Genomic DNA, 21,886 nt, shown 5'->3' on the forward strand with positions numbered 1-21,886 from the left:
TCTTTTTGCGAGCCTTACCCTGGGACAGATCCGCCAGGCTTCGCAAAATGCCCCTCTCTTCCCGGGGCCTTTCGGCACTCTGCAGAATCTGCACCGCCTCGGTCATACGGCGCCCGCTGACATGGGGGCCGTCCGAGTCGTCGGTGTAGTCGCTCATGTTTTGGTGCCCCTGTAGCACTGTTAAGGTGCCTTGTGCAGTTTGCTTGGGCTGCCCCCGTCAAAGATATGTATTAGTAGCTAGGCGAGACCTCGTGGTAATAACAGTCTTACCTGGGACTGAGCCCGTCAAGCAGAGGTTATAGCCTCTGCTCACCTCCTCCCCAGTGGCAGAATGAGGGGTTAGTGAGTTTGTGCTGTTCTCCCAGCTTACAATTTTCTGAGTAGGTTTGTAGCCTGCGATATCAACTTCAGCCACTAGGTGGCGTTCCAGTCTAGGCAAAGAGCCGTGCCTCTTCAGTCCACACACGGCTGCCCGTTCCGAAGACGGAGTTTGATGCGCTTTTCAAAAGTCGGGCTTGGAATATATTATCCTTTACGAGCTCCGTGAAACTCTGCTCGTACTTTTCTCCCAATACGTAAGTTCGCAACGGCGCCGGAACTCCTGAGGTCCCGTCGCGCCGTTGCGAACTTCCGTGCCTGCAGTGCCTCCTAGAGGGAAACCGACGCCGGAACGAGAGTCCCGTCGCGTCTTCCCCGCGGATGTGCTCCGCCAATCCCTACGCGCTCGCCTGCAAACGCGCGCGTTATCAGCTTGTTAACAATACAGCATCAAAGTCAACATTTATCAATAAAATAAAGGTACTTATCTCGCTGCTCGAGCAGCAAAGAAAGGGAGGAAGGACTTCAGAGTTATGGGATGTTATAAGGGAGAAGTGACACTGATTGGAAGAATGGATCACATGGTTTTGCTTATCCTATGGAAAACGAACTACAAAATTACTGGGTTTCGTTGGACTTTGTAGTTTTATTGGTTTCCATGTTTATTTTGTTTATATGGTTGCTGCTCGAGTTAGTAAAGAGAAGTCAGAGCATAATCTGAGCCTCCGAGTCTTGACATAGAATCAATCGCCTTTGTAGCTGGGAACTATTCCTTTTTCTTAGCTCTGTTCTTAGTGGCCAGAACCAATAACCTTTGAATTTTAGAATATATGCCTGTGATTTTTAGCGAAGTGTCCAGGACGGTTTCTTTAATGTTATCGTATAGCCTCATAAAGATTCCAAGACCAGATGGAAGGCCAATATTGAAGCAGTTTCAAGTCAGTTCAGGTTGGGCAAAATGTTAGTCTCACGCCTTATTTGTGTATTTCTCGGCATAAAGTAGTCCTTATGACCCAGCACATTTAAGGTAGGTTTCCTCCTTAGGAGGTCCGTTTCCCACAGTTGATCTTGATTTGTGGGCACTGGTTCATCATTGTTTAGTGTATGCACCACCCCACCATTGTCATTGAGATCACCCATTTCCCTACACAAACACAGAAAAGACTTGTCTAAGACAATAGAGTTATTGTGCTCATTTATTTTTTATTTTTGGTATGTGGTGCATTTAGGAGGCACTTGGCGTCCTTTTCGCACACTTCATAAAATCAGTACAAATGTCATAGTCTAAAACATACAGTATAATCAAATATATTAAAATCAACATTTCATTATTGACAATTATCAACATCCAAAAATCAATTAAAAAACGGATACACAGTTTACTTTGAGGCAGAAATGGAAGGCTGAGGCCAGGATAACATACGATTCTGTAGAGAATAGGGCACTCCATAACAGGTCAGAGCGGTAGTTACCAAATCTGGCGTATCCCCTTACATCAAAATCATGAAGGGAGGAACAATCTGTCAGCATGTGCCGAGCTGTTTATACTTTTATGGTACATAGCCGGCAGATATGCTCGTCTTTTGATTCCCTTCTACGCTCCTGTATTTGCTAGTACCGGGAGTAGATCAAAGCTCAGACAGAGAATAAATCGTATAAGCGCAGGGAGACGTGCTGTAATTGGGTATTTTCTCGGGGAGTCCCCAGACAGACCCTGATGTGTATAGACCTCATATTTACGCATCTCTGCAAACCTGCTCAAGGAAGAGCAGTAATCAAAGATGTGTGTTTTCCCAATGATGCTACTCTTAAATAAGGGTATATCTGAGATCCCAGAACAGGATAAACTAATGCCTCGACAGTGGTTTACCACCAAAGACTCAAGATCCCTGAACCAAGAACTTCTAGATAAGCGGTCACTATGGGCTTGTGTGTTGTACAACAGAGAGTCAGTGGAACTCCATTTAAATTTAATGTCGCCCCAAAATTTACAGGCAGCCCTTTTCAGGCAGATATTAGAGACTGTAGGCCAAGTTCTAATCTTAAGGCCTCTACTGGATGGCACTTAGGAGATTCAATAGTGAGCATAGAATTTTCGCCTCGAGCTTCGGCAGCCAAAGTACTGCTTTGAGGGGGAAGACTTCCAGTGCATATAGGATGGTAGGAATTATAGACACCATATATATGCCATTATGCTATGCTCTTTGTCTAAGCAAGTATCCTTAAAAGCGCCACGATGCCCTAGGGCCGATGCGCGCTATACAAATACAAATGCAAATAAATAAATAAATTACACGTGCTTCTATAGATCTGCCACCATTTTTGGGAAATCACCCTCTTAATTGCTAGCAAGTGGTTAGCAATTAAGAGGGTGATTTCCCAAAATGGTGGTAGATCTATAGAAGCACTAGTAATGGCATATAGGGTGTCCATAATTCCTACCATCCCACGCTCTAGCTGCTATCCGCTCCTCTAAATGTGCACGGGACGGGGAAGCCTGCATATAAACACAGAGGTACCTAATATGTATGGACTCGTTCCAGTCGTACATGGTCTAAAGACCATGTAACTTCCTACCACATATCGTGGTGTTTGTCTTTCAGATATTCATTTTTAGGCCATTTAGTTTGGAATATGGTCACGATTCATTAAAGGATCGCTACAACCCTATGGCAGTTCTGTCCAAGATTACAGTGTCGTCTGCGCACATTAAGCACGCCGGTTTGGTTTTGCCAATTAGGGAGGGGGGCATTAGCTACAGAATTTAAGGCCAAATCTAGGTCAGATATGTATAAATTATAAAGAAGTGCAGCCACTGCGCAGCCCTGCTTAAGCCCCACATTGGTATGATAATGTCCAGACAAGCCACCCTACTGTGAGAGTCTTACACTTACCCTGGTGTCACCATATAATGATTTTAGGAAGTATAACAGGGAGCTGTCTATGCCCCATGCTGTTAGTTTCTCGAAAAGACTGGAGCGAATTACAGTCGAAGACCACGTCCACGAAACAAAGATAAGGAGGGGCCTCTGAGTAGTGGTATGAGTCTGTAGAATCCAAATGGATTGGGAGGTGTTAAATCCCTTAAGAAAACCTGACTGACTAGGGCGTAGTAGGTGTACATTCTGAACCCAATCCCACAGCAATGGCAAGAGTAGGCCCGCAAAAAGCTTAGAGCTGCAGTCTAACATGGCAAGCAATCTGTAGCGCGACTGATCTTCTCGTGAGCCCTGCTTAAAAACCGGCACCAGTATTGATTCCTGCCAAGAAATAGGAATGGTTCCTACCTCACATACGGGTTGGAAGTAACGCTTCAGCAAAGCAGCCCAGAAAGGGGTGGTGTGTCCATTTTTAGGACCGCAATACAAAGGCCATCTGGACCCATGACCCGTGATGTTTAAACTTTTCTCCTCATCCCTTCTAGGTCGGATGAGGCCACATGGGACTGCACGAATGTGTTAGCCATTGGAGTAATTGGTCCATCCTCCCTGACCTCACCGGGGACCAGTAATGTTTCCCAATAAATCTGCCTCAATCTGCTTCTGCCACACCGGTAACTTCCTGTGCCTCTGGACCTGCCCGGAATAGTCGCAACATGTGGCAGAATTTTTTTGTGTCGTGCGTTCTAATCCAAATGTGAAAAGTTGTTCCATACAGGAACGAGGCTCCTTAGTCCTCTTACGCTTTACGTATCGAAGTGCTACCCTCACTTCTCTTTTCTTAGCGGCAATAACAGCGTCATATGGGACACCAAGTTTAGAAGGTTTAATATGCTTAGCCAAGCATCTCCGCCCGTGAGGCCAAAAGACCACTCTAAATTGGCCCATATCCCAGAAGCGAATCTCCAGGACTGTTTCTACTGTCAGATCTCACTTGTTCACTGCCCTATTAAAGCCTCCCATGATGGCCGTGTTCCAAATTAACCTGTTACCCTGAAGGTTGACCTGGGGGCTCTCCCTCAGGAACGCAATAGTTTTAGCAACATCCTTATTACAAACCATTCTCATTATCATATGATCACTCATGCTCACTCATTGTGTAATTAATTCAGGCAGTACATCCTTATGGTTGCATTTACAAATATGAAATCAATTCTACTGCTGTAGACCCCTTTGGACCATGTGAACTTTACATCTGATGATCTGACCATCAGAGGAGTCGGGTCAAACATGGCCAAAAGGTCACAGACCTTGAGTCCTTGATAAAGGGGTTTCCTCAGCTAGGCAGTCTACATTGAAATCCCCTGTCAATATGAGCTCCCGTTCCTTCGATTTCACCAACCATGCCAGCAGATTATCATAAACTGTTTTCATAAGATTATTTGTCACATTCCCCCCAGTGGGTCATACAACATAGATACTAATGCACCCCAGCTTTTCAGCAGGAGAGTAGGGAGTATCACTGCCAGAAAAGGGTCATCTTTCCTGATTCCACTGAAGAGAATAGGGGACTACTCACACCTGGCCGCTAGACAAAGCTCGCCCCTAGGGCGACCAGATAGAGGAGGAGAGGAAAGACGGAAGAACACTGTGTAACCATCTAAAAGGAATGCAGAAGTAAGCCAGGTTTCCTGAAGGTAAAAGACATGGGCATAGAGGATTTCTTTTAGGCCTGAGGGATTGGCTCAAAATTAACAGTGGCCTTGTGTGTGCCAGGATAGCATGGAGAACTGGGCTGAATGATACTCTGAAGTTCAATTCAGGTTGCACAGTAACCGTGACCAAGTACAGAGCAGTCTACTTTTGGGTCCAGCGACCCAACCATCCTTTCCCTTCTCTTGTTCCGAAGCCCAGCACGAATCCTCATACATACCATATGCCCTATTTGCAATGGAGAGCGAGTGGGTGAATGGATGGAAAACAAATACCTCAAAATCTAAATCAAGCAAAGATTTAACATTCATACAAATTTGCTCAGCAATCAAAGATGAAACCGTTGTTATTAACACCCAATTCGTGAGTCTACCAGAAACTGGCAGCTCTAAGCTAGAAATGTTTTCAGACGTAAGCCTGCCTAAGTCCAGGATAAGCTGGAATAAATGTAATAAGGTTCGAGTTCTACTGTGTTGAGACACTTTGGAAATGCTAGTCTTCCACCACACCCTTTAGACAGCCTCTCCTTCATAGAGGACCTGCTCCGTGTCTCCACACATGAATACAAGGTTCGGTGGTTTAATTTATACCCCGGGAGGCCCTGCCCACCTTCCAAAACGGGGGCAGAGGCCTGAATATGCGACTGTCCAGGAATCAGTTTATTCTGCTCGCCCTCCCGGTTAACCACAGAGGGCTTATCCCAGGAACCTGTTGCACATTTGCCCTCAACGACGGAGGAGGGACAGTAATTTTCAGCCAGATGGACCCGCAGGGGCGAGCCATTTGTCCAGGGGGCCATGTAGTACCACTTGTCTCTTGGCTCTGTTGAGTAGGGTATTGGTTACTAGATATTTGCCCGCACTTAGTTCATCATCATGAAGATCTAACACTTTGTGAGCCGCCAGCATTGGAGCCGGTTGAGGCCCTTTCCTTGGATGCAGAGGGCCTGGGCATAGATTGGGAGGGACATTGCCTTTTCCTCCTGGGGGATCTATCCGGGCTATTGATGAGGGATTTCTCAATGTCTATGGCGTCCATCGCTTGCTCTCTTGACACCGCTGTGACTCTAAGTGAGGGGTCTTGCAAGACCACTGGTTGTACTGGCTTTGTGGTCTTTACAATTTGAACAGCCGGTTCCAGAGTACAATGGGTTAGGGCCTACCTGCTGCCCTGATGGCGATTGCCCCTCAGCTGCATGCTATGTGGAATAATAGTGGGGTCGCATGCCATACTGTCTGTCGTTGGGTGTCCCCCTCAAGGCCTCCTGAATCTTGGCCCTGGAGTGTTTAATAACCAGATGATCCTCAGCAAATTTATAGCATAGTGCAAATAAAGCGCCCAATTTTGCTACTATCATGTCCAAGGAGGATTCAAAGGAATCATGGATCCGGACCATAGGGCGCTTGGAGTTTTCTTCCTGGGCAAATTCAGATTCTCCCCCCTCACTTTCAGATTAATAAGAATACTCTGGTGTAGCCAGTTGATCAAGATTGGGGGTAGCTGATAGGTTTGGTACTGGAGTTATTGAGGGCGAGCGAGTTATGCTTCAAGTTCAAGCAATGGTTTAACAATGACTCCTCATTAGCAATCAGGAACAATCTTTGCAGGAGGCTGACAGGATGTACGTCACATTTGTCTAGTTTCCCACCTGGTTTGTTTCCCAATTTGACCATTGGGATTGTATTTTCCAAATATGCAGTCAATTTCATTTGGGCGGGGTATGAAGAAGCACGTAGCCGGTTTCGCTTTCTTGGAGTGCTGATTTAAAGATTTGATGGTAGCAGCTGGCAAGGGACTGCGCCCTTGTTTGGCAGCACGCAACGGTGTCCTCCGGGGGACTAGCTTAGGTGGCTTCGGTGGATTGATTTTCCCCATAATTGGTCTAAAATGCGTGGAGCGAGCAGGGATGAGAGCACAGTCACGTAAGCAGAAAAGGAAAGTAAAGCACACAATCAAAGATATAAAAGTCCCAATTTTGTAGGGCCGGAGACGCAGTGGGGGCGGTATGTGGCAACAAGGAATACATACACTCTGCACGTCACTCACCATATTTGTTCTGGTGGAAGTTCTCCCCATCTCACCGCATCAAGAGCCCTGCCGTATCTGCCAAGAACTGCAGTATTCTGCAGTGACTCCATGGCGCTTTGCGCTATAGTCCAGTATTTGTAAGGGTGCTCTACCTTCTATTAGCTTCCAGTGAAGAAAGACTGTTCGCACAATAAAATGGCCTCTCCTGCCAATAACGGCAGTCACTCTGCAATGACTCCTCCTCCGTCATGCTCATTTTGCTGTGTGGATGAAATGGTTCTTCTCACTCATGAGGTCAGTGAAGATTATTTATGTACATAAACTTAAGATCTGCCAAATGCCCCACCGGCCTTGTCCACCGCTCCTTTTAACTGACCAGACAAACATTGACATTCTCATTCCACCCTTGCCAGTTCCACATTCCACATACACAACATTCCCAATAGCATCACAGGATGCTACACAGCTCCCTTTCTCCATAACAGCACAGACAATAATAATAATAATAATAATAATAAAAAGCAGAAAATGAAACAAACAGATGCCTGAGCATTATTAAAAGCAACAGCCTAAAATGAAGAATTTATATAAGAACATTACATTGAAACTGAATAACTGCAGTGATGCACAGATAGGTAAATAACTAACAGTCATGAATACTGAGAGATACTTTGTGAAAGCTCATCTGAGCATGCAGATAAAGAAACGTTTTTCATTCCACATAATCTTTTAAATAGGATGGTCTCCCACACTTCCTACTGGGGACCACCCTCTTACTGAAACACTTCAAATTGTCAGTCTTGTGCAACACACAAGATTGCTTGCTCACACCAGGCGACTTACTCCTTATTGAATCACTCACCATCTCCTTCTCCGTAACCTCCTTGTTGTCTTTACATACCCTATTCATGTTCCACATTCGCCCATCAGACACCTTCACAGCGCCATGTAATTTCTTAATAACCCTCATGGGCAACAACCATCTCAAACCCCCTTCCATTCTGTTACCAGGGAGTATTATGAAAACCCACTCCCCTTCTTTAACAACAACCTGCTTGGTCGCTTTCCTCAAATCAAATGTAGCCTTATTGCTCAATTGTCTAGCAGTTATCCTGTCCTTGACATTATCTAAATCAATATTCCTTTGACACGCCCTACCTAACCAACCTGGGCAGATTCTTGTGTTAGGCTTCCTTCCTCTTAACATTTCAAAACGAGAAATACCTTTTGTAACATGGGGTGTGAACCTGTATGCTACCACAGTGTCCTCCACAGCCTTCTTCCAATCCCTGCCTTCCGAGATAGCCACCCTTATACTGTTCTTAATAACTCTGTTAAACCGTTTGACTATCCCGTTGGCTTCAGTATGGTAAATGGAACTCGTCCTATGCTCAATGCCATTGGTCCTAACATACTCTTTCATATCATCTGCTACAAACTGGACTCCATTATCAGTGACAATGGAAGTGGGATAGCCTTCCCTCCAAAATATATTATCCAAAAATGCAAATCACGTCCCTGGCACACACATTTTGAACCCACAACAATTCCACCCAGGGAGACAGCATATCAACTAGTGCTATACCAAATCTATTGACTCCTTGAGACCTCCCAGGACCAATGATATCCAAACCTACTCTTTCCCGGGGAACAGAGGGAATAGATAAAAGGGTCATGGGTTCAGCTCTAGAAACACACCCTTTTGGCCGCTTCTTCACAGATGCCACATTCCCTGATACTCCTTTCTATATGTACATCCATCCCCGGCCACCAATAGTTCTGTCTAACCAATTGTTTAGTTTTAGTCATTCCTAAATGGCCTTCATGAGCCATTTCAAGAATTTTCTTCCTAACACCTGTTGAGGGTAATATCTTATCACCCCTTAAAATCAAATCCCCTTTTATGCACAGTTCATCGAAAACATGCCTGAAGGGATCAGGCACTACCCCTTTTCTTAATTCAACACCTTTCATACCACACTCCAACCTTTCCTTAACATTGATGTGGACCTCATCAACCAACATACCCTCACGTCAATCCTCCTGTGTCACTACTGCCTAGTCTATACTCAAAATGTGTTCATATTTATCCTCATCATCAACCACATTAGTGAGCCTGTATAAACAATCTCCTGCCTTATTCTTAACACCAGGTAGGTACTCAATATCCCAAATGAAGTCTTGTAATCCAGCGGCCCACTTGCGAATCCTGGATGACACCTTATCCAATCCCTTAGACATAATAATTTCCTTCAAAGGCTTATGATCTGATCTAATTGCAAATTTTATCCCTCACAAAAAGGGACAAAACTTCTCTATTGCCCATTTTATGGCTGAAAGTTCTTTCTGTATCGTGGAGTAATTTCTTTCAGCAGCCCTAAACATCCTACATGCAAATGCAATAGTGTACTTCTCTTTCTCACCCTTTTGTGACAGCACTGCACCCAGACCATGGTTATTACTCCTAGAGTCAAAGTTCTTCAACGTGGGTGCCTTGTTGAGAGCAAACCTAATCTCTTGGAATTCTCTTTCACACTGATCGGACCAATTGAATATTACCTCTTTCTTTACTTATTCCCTCATGTGAGTGGATTTGCTCGCTAGACCTGGCACAAACTTGGAATAGTATTCCGCCATGCCTAAAAAGGATAGTATTTTCTCCTTGTCAGAAGGACTGGGGCAATGTACAATGTTGTCCACTATCTCAGCCTTATGCGCAATGCCCCTTTCAGATATAGTATGTCCCAAATATAGGATAGCAGTCTTACTAAACTTACATTTGTCCTTACTCAAGGTTAAACCTGCTTCCATAAAAATATTTGACACTTTCTTCAACCTCTTTCATGTTCCTCCTGATCTTTACCATACACCAACACATTATCCTGGAAACACAGAACACCATTCATATTGTGAAATAACTGGTACATAATGCGTTGAAATACTGATGCAGCTGAAACTAATCCGAAAGGCATGCGTTTGCATTGGAATAGGCCTTCCGGCGTAATGAATGCTGTCATATTCCTGGAAGAGTACAATCTGATGATAGGCAGACCTCAAATCTAGTGTGCTCGTAATCTTTGCTTCTTTAATGGTACCAAGCATTTCTGAGATGTTGGGTAAGGGATGTCTATCTGCGATTATACAACGATTAACAGATCTTAAATCAATGCATAATCTCAGTTGTCCATTGTGCCACCACTAAAGGATAGACCCATTGGACAGCCTCTACCCTTTCAATAACATCATTCTTCTCCATGGTAAGCAATTCCTCTTTAACCGCATCCCTGATGGCTAGTGGTACACTCCTGAGTTTAGGTACAACAGGAACAGATTCTGGTTTTACTCTTATTTTGTGCATAAAACCCTTGAGACTGCCTAACTCATCACGAAACACAGCATGTTGGGACATATCAACATTGCCTTCTACAGTATACACAGTTTCCTCAACATTAGGATCTAATTTTATCTTAAGCCGTTTCTGATGGTACCTTTCTTAGAAACGTACACTTTGCACTTTGCTGACCTGTCTTTGAACTTCAATAAAGCCCAGAACCAACCCTCCAAATCTATTCTCTTTCCACCATAGGCAACAGGGCGGATATCAACTGTATTGAGAGATATGGAGCTTTGCAATCCCTTTTCGAACACATGTTTGGGCAGTAACGTGCACTTCGCCCCTGAATCTATCACCATATTCAGATTCATCCCTTGAAGTTCAATGGCAGCCATGCGTTTTTCGGTGTCAGCATCATCATCCTGTACCATAGTGACATCTGAGGTAAAATCAATGAGACATGTGCAGTCCTCCATGCCCTCACATAGTTCATCCAACAGAGCAATATTCTCACTTTTTGTCCTGCAACAAGAGGTAAAATGTCCACGCCTGTTGCACCTTTTGCACGTAGCTTTAATTGCCGGGCTTGCAAAATGGGAAGTACTAGCACAACAAAAACATCCTTTCTTGTCGGATTCATCCTTGCTACCCCTGCTCCTTGTATTTCTCCTTTTTCGATTATAGCTTTCTTTTCAATTGTTACATTGTCCATGAGAGCAAAGGAAGTCTTGTCTTCTTAGTATTCCATTCAGAAAGGAATGTTGAAGCCAGCCCACTCCACACATAAATAAAGGAACCTCAGTGACTTGAGTATTCGTTATTCATGAGATGAAAGCCCATTGTGAGCGTAAGTCACAAGGGGAGAAAGGAACGTCAAAGTCTCTCTGCTGTTTCAGTGTGCTTACAAATAAATCCAAGTACTCTTGGCACGTATGCAAAGGAAACTGCTGTTACCAATTAAGGACCTGCTTCTTTTGTGTCCAAACATTGCTGTGACATTTTCATTCAGCCCTGGTCAGTTCCACATTCCACATATTACATATGTAACATTCCATGTAGCATTACATGATGCTACAGTGGAGTCTGTCTGTTGTTCATTCATAATAGCTTTGTCTGGCGTTGCGTGAAATTCTGGCTCTGCAGCCACTTGGAGCATCACTGGGATATTGAGTCTTGCAGTATGTGGTGTTTGAGACTCAGAATGAGTGTCCTCTGGCAGGTGCACATGATTGGAAAGAAAGCCAGGTGAATCCTGACGTGCACTGATGTTTGCATTAGTTGAGCTTGCCATCCCGTTGTAAGGTGTCGCTGGTAATTTCGGCATGCAGGAAAGTCGTGGAGTCGTTCTAAGCTTTGAAGATCTGCCGAAAGATGGTATTTTTGATGGTTTGTGCTGTGTTGTTTTTCTTACAACCTCCCCCTGGGCGGGCCGTACAGAATGAATGATTGGCAGCATGTGTGTATTAAGATGGTGTATAATGTCAAGTCGTGCTCATTGTGCGCTGCTTGCTCCGCAGTGACATGCCATGATTTTCCAAAGTAGGCGCAATTATAAACGTGCGCTTATTGGGCGTAAGTAGGTTACGTACTCTTCTTCCCCGGAAGGATAACTTCAGTTTTAGTCCCTGGTAAGCAGAACATTAAATTGTAAGCGCGGTCGACACGTTTACCAAAGATTTGCGAGTAATAAGCTATCACATGGCAATGGTTGTAAATGACTTGCTGCAGCTCCCCTGATGCCGCAAACTCCCAACTTGTCCCCCAGAGGAGTGGCGGTGTCGTCTGACGAGCTTAAAGGCAGATGTTGAAGGAACACACACCACTCTGCTGGAAGAGAGGCAAGTGTATGTTTGCCACCTCCTTCTGGTGGTTAGCAGCGTGGAAAGACTTTGAAACACCTTGTGTATAGGTGCTATATAAATACATTATCCTGTATCTTATATCACTGGAAAGTCAAAACAGCTAAAGTTCTCTGAGACAGTGTAACTAACTCCTCACAGAAGACTCAGCGCAGGATCTTTCCTTCTCTCACATTCTGCCCCCGCTGAGCCTCCTCTCCCTCTTGCCCTTTTCCCCCTCCCTGTGTTTCAGGTCTTAGCTGTCCCTCTATGAGCCACTGTCTGCATTTCCACTCTGCAGGTTAGACATTTTCCTTTCCAGGGCTGCTGCCTCGTCCGAGACACAGCATTCAGAAAACCGCTGCAAGCCTCGCCGTGTCGGGGGCAGAGAGCTTCCGCAACTTGAGTTGTGGGGGGGGGGCGCAGAGGGGTTGGAGTGTTTGTTGCATATCGCTGCTCAGCTGCATGCATACCGTCACGGTGCTTCTGTGCAGCTGCTGTGCCGCAGTATACAGCGACTTTGCAGACTGCATCTGAAAGTCGTCCTTTGCTCAACAATTCCAGCGCAAACAATGAAACAATCCAAGCTGTATATGTGTCTCATGCTTTGCACACATTTTACTGTCCGGGTGACTGTTGTGACAGAGGAAATGAGCACCATATCAAGTGTGCATTCCATGCTCTGAAGGGATGAACGTTTGAATTACTAGCAAAGACATGTTTGATAAATTGGGGGTCATTCTTTTGTTCCCAAAATGCTGTTGGTTGCTATGCAAAGCAGCCAGCATCCTATATTCAGGGCACGATCATCATTCGACACTTACCCGCAATCCCCCCCACACCACTGACAATCCGGTCCAGGTCCCACCCACATCACTGACAACCCACACACGTGCGTTTGGGGTGGGTGGAGTCCCCCAGTAAATGTTGCCCATTTCCAGCACTGGGTAACAAGAGGCAAAGCGACTTTCGTATATGCTGGGGCAGCACCCCACTTCCCCCCCAACTCCACCTCAACCACCTTTTGACCCCGAAGGGAGAGAAAAGCTGAAGGAGTGCTCTGCAGCAGTGCTTTGGATGGCTGCAGTGTCACGTGACTGAATTGAATGTCATTGATGCATACAAGAGCAACTAATGTATGGCTGTTGGGCACCAGGCATGTTTTCCGCTTTTGTATACATCATCCAAATGAAGCAGGGAAGGTCTTTGAAACAAATTCTAGAACCCGTTGGGGAACATCCCCTGACTCCCCACCCTTGGCTCAAAATTCGATCTTCAGAGAGCTCGGTGTCTTTGAGCTTCCTGGTCATTGCCGCTGAGAACTGGAATGCCTTACCTCTGCATCTAAGATCGGAACAATCTTACTGGGCCTTCCGTAAGCATCTCAAGACTTTAATTTGCCAAGGATGTGATCGCTGAAAGACTCTCATAAAAAAATTTAAAAAACTGCCATTGCCTGAACTTTTTCTCGCTCTGTCTTTCCATGCTGTTGTAATTTGTTGCCAGTGGCTTGATGTGTCCGGGCCTAGTGCGCTTTATAAATGGCAAAAGAAATGTTTTCAGGAAGTTCTGAACTTAGCTTATGAATGCAGTACCCGCAAAGCTATACTTTTACGTGAGGTGACTTTGCTTGCCATACAGGGAGATTACTGGTGTAAGTATGTCTGAATATGGTATATGATGGCAGCACCTGTGAAGCTATGCCTTAGATATGGGTAGGCTTTTGGGATGTCAGTAAAATCGGTTTCTGCGAAAAATCTCCGATAATTTCCAGTAGATGGCAGCACTGACCTTGCTAAAAAAAATACTGAGTACTGTATTAAATTTAAAATTGAAAGCAAGCTCAGCACTGCCATCAAGTGGACAGTTTCAGACATTGTCATACTGCATACGATATAAACTGAAATAAGTCATATGATGATCCCCTTAATAATGCTATATTGCATGGACCGTGTATTTTCTTTAAAGTAGCAATTTGGAGTTAATTTATAGGATTCCTGAAACTACAAGGCTAAATAAATCTGTTAGTGACTTGTCAGAGAAGAGCCAAATGGGCTTCTTGATCAAATGGAGCCTTGTATTCCAAAGATCCTACATCATACACTAGTGGGGAAATGGGCCAAGGAAAGGTCACTTCTATTCCAATAATTCAAGGTTTTCAGCGAAATTTGATAGTACGGGTCAGTTAAATAATATTTTTGTCTGTGATTTGGATTCCTAATTCCCATCAAAATAAATATCCAGCTTTAAAAAAAAATAATAATAATTTAGCATTTATATAGCGCTACGAACCCTCGGGTATCTGAGCGCTGCTTGTTTTTACCCACGGTGTGTGGTGCTCATTTATCGACCTCCGAAGGATAAAAGGCTGAGTTTGTCCCTGCTGGGATTCGCACCTACCTCAGTAGGCTCTGCACAGATGTCAAAGCGAGCGCTCTACTTGCTGTGCTATCGGACCGGAGACCAGTTCCAGAATCTATTTAACCACACACTTGGTATATATACAAACTTTATATTTTTACCAAGTGCTCCATTGCAATCTGTGTGATCATAAGATTCGTTCTCAAAGTGTATTTTGTTTTTTAAAAAAAAGGTTTCTCAGTTCTTTGCCCTGCCTGCAGCTTTGATAAGCCTCTTATGTCTCTCATACAACCTTCTCTTCCGCTCTTGCACACCATGATGTATGTTATCTTTGGGTAGTGCATGTCTTGGGGTTCACTGCTAAATTAATTCCGGATCTTACCTTGCCCCAAGACACACAACTGGAACCCATTAAGTCATTTTTTTGATTTCATTGCATTTTTGTATGTGTAGTTTTCCTTTTCCATTATAAATTCCGGCCTACAAGTCCAAGAATGTAAAGGGACAGCAAGGAGTGCCTCAGCGCCATCTGCGTTTTTCTTTCTTTCAAAGGAAGTATGCATAATATACACACATCAATAAAAGATTTTCTTTTTCTCTACAGTGGAAACCACGGTGATTGGTGAGGGAAAAAATGGGTAAACACTGATGACTACAGAGTTTGAATAAAAAACACCACCAGGAGGGAAAATAAACACTGAAAACAGTAAACCCTACATATGTCAAATTTATCAGGCATGCAATGGCATTATTAATGCATTCAAGGCTGCACCTGTCATATGATGGCAGCACTTGGGGCTATATCTTACATATGATGGTCACATGCCCAAGTACTCTCCCATTTTCCAAGCTTCTCCAGCATGGGTCTGGCATGGATTCACATGCTCATGAATATTCCCTGTCGTCAGGCTGGGGATCCTCGGTAAAGAAAAAAAAATCAGTTTCATTTCTGAACTGTCTTTCTCCTAACAACCAATCACTGAGCTCTGGGTCATACTGCCCTCTACCTAAGCCCCTCCTCTGGCGGCCATCTTCAGATTTTTACCACACGTTCCAGTGTTGGGAGTACTTGTGCTTGGCTCCCGAGCTTTTGCTGCGTATTTCGCTTTTTGCAAGAGTTGTACTATTTTACGGTCAATCGAGCCTTGTGCTCCATCGATCAACCTTCCGATTAACAGGGACACATTTTTTGGATTCTTCAGCGCCCATCAAGGGCGGATTTCGTCGAGTTTCTTCGTAGAGGCTTCCAGAAGATTAGTCAGGCCTACGATGCGTGGATCATGTCGGAGGAGAAGAAGGAATCCCCTGCTCTTTTCAAGCTTTGCACCGACTGTGGCTTGCAGAATGTTTTCATGGACGACAAACATTCCCAGTGCATTTACTGCCTGTACCCGATGCACAAGCAGTAAATGCACTGGGAATGTTTGCCGTGAACTCTCGACACGCACGTTGAAGGATCAGCGTAAGCGGCTGAATGAGTGGCTGCAGACCAAGGCCTCTGCACTGGGTGGGTCCCAGAAGCATGCCTCTTCCGGATCCGGGATAGCTGAGCGGGCTTCGAAGTCCTTTGAGGGCGCCCCTCCCGCGGGGGTCCAACAAAAGACCAAGCCCCGCAAGTCCACTTCCACCGGGAGCACCGTTGCGGCGTGCTCCTCGGCGGCCAAGGCGCGTTCTAAATCCCCGGCTGCATCGGTATCCAGTCCATGCTCTGGATCATCATCCAAGAGGAAGTCTGATCACCCGGGCAAGCTGAAGGTGACCCCTGAGGCGACCAAGGAAAAGACGAGGCAGTGTACAGCGTCAGGAGGGGTGGATGCTGCTGAAGATGAAGAGCCCGACGACTTCTTCTTGGCCGCTGCCGAGACCACAGAGTCCAGTGACGGTTTGGCCTGCAAACACTTGGGTGCAGAGTCCGGCACCCTGTATTTCTTCTGTAGGCGGTCCCTCTTTGATGGGGCAGTAGAAGGGTTCTTCGGGAGAGTCAGTCCTTCGTCCCAAATGTTGTCCAAGAGCGGAACTGAAAGGATGGTCTTCCGCTTTGCGTCACTGATATAGGAAGTCCTCCTTCTCCTCTGGCGCGAGCTGGAAGAGCTCTGATGCTCTGGAGATCATTGCATGAATCGATCCCATCTCGCCGGGAGGAGAGGATCTGGGCGGCGGAGACAGGAGGTCCCCATCCCTCTGTCGTCGTCCATGCCCGTCGTCATTGCTGTGTCCGACTCCGTCTCACCTGTTGCGGGCGGTGGAGAGGGAGGAGACGGGTAGCAAGGAGGCATCGGGTGCCTCTTCCTCGTCTTGGCCGGTGGTTCACCCGTAGTCGGCGGGGTGGCCGACACTGGTGCCGCTGGAAGACCGGGAGGCGGTGCCGTCGGCATCCACCCCTCCTGACAGCGAGGGGAAGAAGTTGGATGCGATGGGATGACGAGTTATCTACTCTGCAGCCACGACCTTCAAGGCCGCCCTCGCTATCGTAGTGCGCTACGACCGGGAGCTGTGGTTCAAACTTGCACCTCTGCTGGACTTCCTCCCTGACAAGAGGTCAGAAGCGTTGGAGATTCTGCAAGAGGGCAAGCTGGTGTCGGAGCACACCATCACGGTGACCACAGACATAGCCTACGTGGGTTTCTGCCAGATGGGCAACAGCATTTGCCTTTGCTGCCGTGGCTGGCTCAGGGCCACCAACTTTCAACAGGAGGTCCAGACAAGGGTTTTGGACATGCCCTTTGACGGAGACAATCTGTTCGGGACGGCTTCAAATGAGTCTCTACAGACCATCAAGGCGGAGACGGCACATGCCCTGGGAATGCTACAGCAGCAACGGCTGTCCTTTCGGTCCTCATGCGGCAAGTCTCCCCATTCTTCGAAGGGTTACGGTGGGGGCTCCTCTTCTTACCACCAGCCCTCCCGCTCCTCGGCCCAGGAGACCAACAGGGGCCGCTCCAAGGCCTTCGGAGGAGGACGTTGTCATTGTCCAAGCAAGAATGAACCGGCCGTGACGTCGGGCCCCCCTCCCCCGTGCACCCCAGTGGGAGGCCAGCTGGCCAACTTCGTCAGCGTATGGAAGACCATCTCCGCTGACCGCTGGGTGCTGGATGCTCTCGCCCACGGACACACTCTAGAGTTCCAACGGAAGTGCCCCAAATACCACTGGTGGCCCGGCAGGAAAACCACGTCCCTCAACTACTGTTGGAGGTTCGGGCCATGCTAAAGAAAGGGGCGATAGAGCTGGTTCCAAAGCGGCTCTGGAGTTTATTCAAGGTACTTCCTTGTGCAAAAAAAGACCGGGGGCTGGAGGCCCATTCTCAACCTACGGCGACTGAACAAGTACATAAAGTTTGAACAAGTACATAAAGTCTCAGAAGTTCCAGATGGTCACCCTTCAACACGTGCTCGGACAGCTAGAAGAGGGAGAATTCTGTCGTTGTTGGATCTGGAGGATGCGTACTTCCACATCCCCATTCACAAGGGACACCGCAAGTTTCTGCGCTTCGTCGTTCACGGGGTGCATTACCAATTCAAGGCACTACCCTTTCAGGTTGAAGTCGGTGCCCAGAGTCTTAACCAAGTGCCTGGCGCCAGTGGCAGCCCACCTGCGACTACAAGGGATTCACGTCTACTCATCCGGGCCTGCTCAAGGAGCATCGCCGTTGACCACACAGCAAAGACCGTCTGCCCATTGACGGATCTGGGATTCTCTGTGAATTACGCAAAGTCCTGCTTGACTCCATCGCAGGACGCTCTGTTCCTGGGATCCCAGCTCAGCACAGTGTCATGCCTAGAGTCACCGTCGGAGAAGAGAGTGGCAGCCATCCTGGACAAGGTGCAAAGGCTGCTTGCTCTGAATATCGCCACAGTACGGGCCATCAAGTCTCTGCTCGGCATGCATTTATCTCGTCCGTCTCTACAGGTTGTGGATGCGCCCACTGCAGGAGTTCCTCAACACCCGTTGGATTCAGGTGTCCGGAAGCTTCCAGGACAAGATTACACTTGACGAGGGATTCCATTGGGCGATAAGGTGGTGGGACATACATTCTAATCTGGCCGGAGGCGTGGATTTACAGGTGCCACCGCACCAGGAGACGGTAATGACTGACACTTCCCTGGAAGGATGGGGAGCCCACACCGGAAGTCTTCACGCCAGAAGCCTGTGGCTGCCAGAGGAGAAGACTTTGCACATCAACGTTCTGGAGCTACGAGCAGTGTTTTGGGCCCTCAAATTGTTCCTGCCGTCCCTCAAGGGCAAGGTGGTGCGGGCCTTCACAGACAATACCACCACAATGCTTTACATCAGGAAACATGGGGGCACTAGGTCCCCAGCGCTCTCCAAAGAGGCACAGGATTTATGGCACTGGGCCGTCGCCCATGGGATGGTCCTGATCCCGTTCAATCTGGCAGGAGTAAAGAACACGGTCGCCGACTCTCTGAGCAGGGAGCTTTGCTCTTGCCACGAGTGGGAACTTCGACAGGACCTAGTGGAGAACCTGTTCCTCAAATGGGGCAATCCCCAGATCGACTTGCTTGCTATGGCGACGAGCACCAAGTGCCTGAGGTTTGCCAGCAGGGGAGCATGGGGGACGCATTCTCATTCCCTTGGGGAGGCCTCTTTCTGTATGCGTTCTTACCGTTGCAGTTGTTACTTCGAGTAATCAGTCAACTCAAACAGTGCCCGTTCCAAATGATCCTTGTCACACCGGCGTGGCCGAGGCAGATCTGGTACCCGGACCTTCTCAGCATGTCAGCGTCTCCACCAGGCAAGATGCCAGTGGTCGCGGATCTTATCTCCTGCGAAGGAGGCGCCATTCTTCACCACAATCCAGGGTCTCTGAAACTGAAGGCCTGGCTCCTGCTGCGCTAGAATTCGGTGGCTACGATCTCCCGGCGGACTGCAAGGAAGTTCTCGCCAATGCTGGAGCATTGTGTACTTTGAAATTCTACAGAGTCAAGTGGAAGAGATTTGCTATTTGGTGGTGTTCCCAGAAGATCGACCCACTGGGGATCAAGGCTCCTCAGGTACTTCTATATTTGCTGTCATTGGCCAAATCGGGACTGGCCCACGCCTCCATCAAGGTTCATCTGGCGGCTATCTCCCGCTACACCAGATCCCCAGGACGACCATCCTTGTGGTCGCACCAATTGGTCAAGGAATTCGTCAAGGGACTATTCCGCTCGTTCCCGCTGGTGAAGGCTCTGGCCTTGGCGTGGGAACTCAGTGTGGTGCTTACTAGGATCATGGGACCTCCGTTCGAGCCTATGCCTTCTGCACCAGTTTTTGTTGTGAAAAACAGCTTTTCTCGTGGCCATCACCTCTGCACGACGAGTGGGGGAGATCCAGGCCCTCTCCTGTAGACCACGTTACTTGTCTTTCCACAAGTGCTGGGAACCCACCCCTCCTTTATGCGCAAGGTGCCGTCAGACTTTCATCTAAACAAGCCCTTGGTGTAACCTGTGTTTTTTCCGACATCTTCGTCACCGGCTGAAAGGACTTTGCACTCGCTGGATGTGGCTAGAGCGCTGATGTTTTATGTGGCCCACACAGAGTTTCCGGAAAACCTCTCAGATGTTGGTGAACTTTGGTGCTGTGAACCATGGGAAGGCCCTGTCCAAGGCTTCCATTTCCTGGTGGCTCTCCGGCTGTATCACCCACCGTCACCAGTTGGCAAACCAACCGCTGCCTAGCCGTCCGAGAGCCCACTCTACCAGTGTGATCACTGCTACAACGGCGTTCCTGTCTGGTGTGCCCCTGCTGGATATCTGCAGGGCTGCGACGTGGAGGTCGACGCACACCTTCACAAAATTCTACTGCGTCGACAGGGATTCCCCGGAGGAGTCCAGAGTCGGCCAAGCAGTGCTGCGCAACCTGGTCGCTTGAAGGTGAGTCTGGTAAGGAGGTAAGAGATGCTTCTGTTGAGCCTTGCCACATCCCGTTGTTGTGCATGTGTGTACTGCTATGTATTCTTTATTCATGAGCATGTGAATCCATGCCAGACCCCATGCTGGAGAAGGAACAAGTTACTTACCTTTAACTGTTGTTCTCCAGCATGGATTCACATGCGAACCCTTCTGCCTACACCTCTGCGGCTCTTCTCTTGGTCCTACTGCTACTTTACGTGCTACCAAATCTGAAGATGGCTGCCAGAGGAGTGGCTTAGGTAGAGGGCAGTCATTGGCTGGGGGCAGTATGACCCAGAGCTCAGTGATTGGTTGTTAGGAGAAAGACAGTTCAGAAATGAAACTGAAACTGATTTTTTCTTTACTGAGGATTCCCAGCCTGACGACAGGGAATATTCATGAGCATGTGAATCTATGCCAGGCCCATGCTGGAGAACAACAGTTACAGGTAAGTAACTTGTTCCATTCCTGTCATTAGCTTGGTTCATTGCAGTGCTGCAGCTGGCTCACGTACCCGGGGAGACCTTACATGGACATGTCTGGACAATGGTGCTGCTACCTAGCCCTAAAATGGCAGCAGCTGGCAAATCATGCAAGTTCCTGGGAACATCACGACAGTGCCCTGTAAATGAGGACGCAATGCATGTAAAAGACAAAACCTCTTGGCTTTGCCTTTGTTTGTTTTGTAATTAGGATGTCATGGCACTGCATTTCTAAAGATGAGAAAAATGTCTCCGAAGATGTATTAAAGGTGTAACTATGAGAATACCGAATTGACCCACCTCTGGAAAGCGTGGGGTGCTCTGCTCTGTTATTACTGCAAGTGCACGTTCTCTGCTCGAAGGACAGACATGTAGGAATTTATTTGTATTAAGTGTAGCAGTGTAATTTTGTATTGCCTTATAAGCCACTGACTATGATTTCTCTCCTCGCCCATTTAGAAGCCTCTAAGGCGAATGGTGATTGAAGAAGTTGGTGATGAGATCCATGTCTCTAAATCACCAAGTCCCACAGCTACTGAGCAGGTCAACCCTTCTATTGGAAAACACATGTCTTCCATAGTAACAGAGGACGTCTCCAGCCATGACCGGCATCCGTCCCCGAGTGACATCCCCCAGGCCAAGGTGCTGAAGATGGAAGATGCTGTGGAATGCTCAGCCGTTCAGTAAGTCCAATGTTTTGCCTTTATTAGTAGTTCATTGTGCCTCTAAAATGATCAAACTTGTAAACATTGTGGTTTACAACTGTAACCACTTCATGTTCGTTAGGGTAAATTCCTTTAAACAATCAAAAAATGCATTTCCTGTTTAAAGATAAAAGTAAAATCTTCTCAGAAACCTATTTCATATTTTAGAAATATAAGTGATGAGATGTTCCTGCACCCTATGTTTAGGTTTCGGGGAGATCGATCCGCACCCAGGCTCCATTGCACTTTGGTATATGTCTCCCCCAGGGGTAAACTTAGCCGAGCGGTCCAGGACATACGCTCAGATGGGGAGCCAGGTGGAGAAAGGGTAGAGGGTAGC

The 21,886-nt window shown here is 47.0% G+C and overlaps 1 protein-coding gene across 4 annotated transcripts in view; it reads left to right on the forward strand.

Annotated features, from left to right (window-relative positions):
• RPAP3 (RNA polymerase II associated protein 3) overlaps positions 1 to 21,886 on the forward strand; it is a 280,511-nt gene that overhangs the window by 188,429 nt on the left and 70,196 nt on the right. For all 4 annotated transcript variants that reach the window (XM_069629862.1, XM_069629864.1, XM_069629863.1 and 1 more), the window contains exon 13: positions 21,302 to 21,525. In XM_069629862.1, coding sequence (XP_069485963.1) covers positions 21,302 to 21,525 — 224 coding nt within the window. The remainder of the gene's footprint in view (positions 1 to 21,301; positions 21,526 to 21,886) is intronic.

This window comes from Ambystoma mexicanum, chromosome 12 (assembly GCF_040938575.1).
Source record: "Ambystoma mexicanum isolate Mex_15411 chromosome 12, UKY_AmexF1_1, whole genome shotgun sequence".
Taxonomy (NCBI): Eukaryota; Metazoa; Chordata; class Amphibia; order Caudata; family Ambystomatidae; genus Ambystoma; species Ambystoma mexicanum.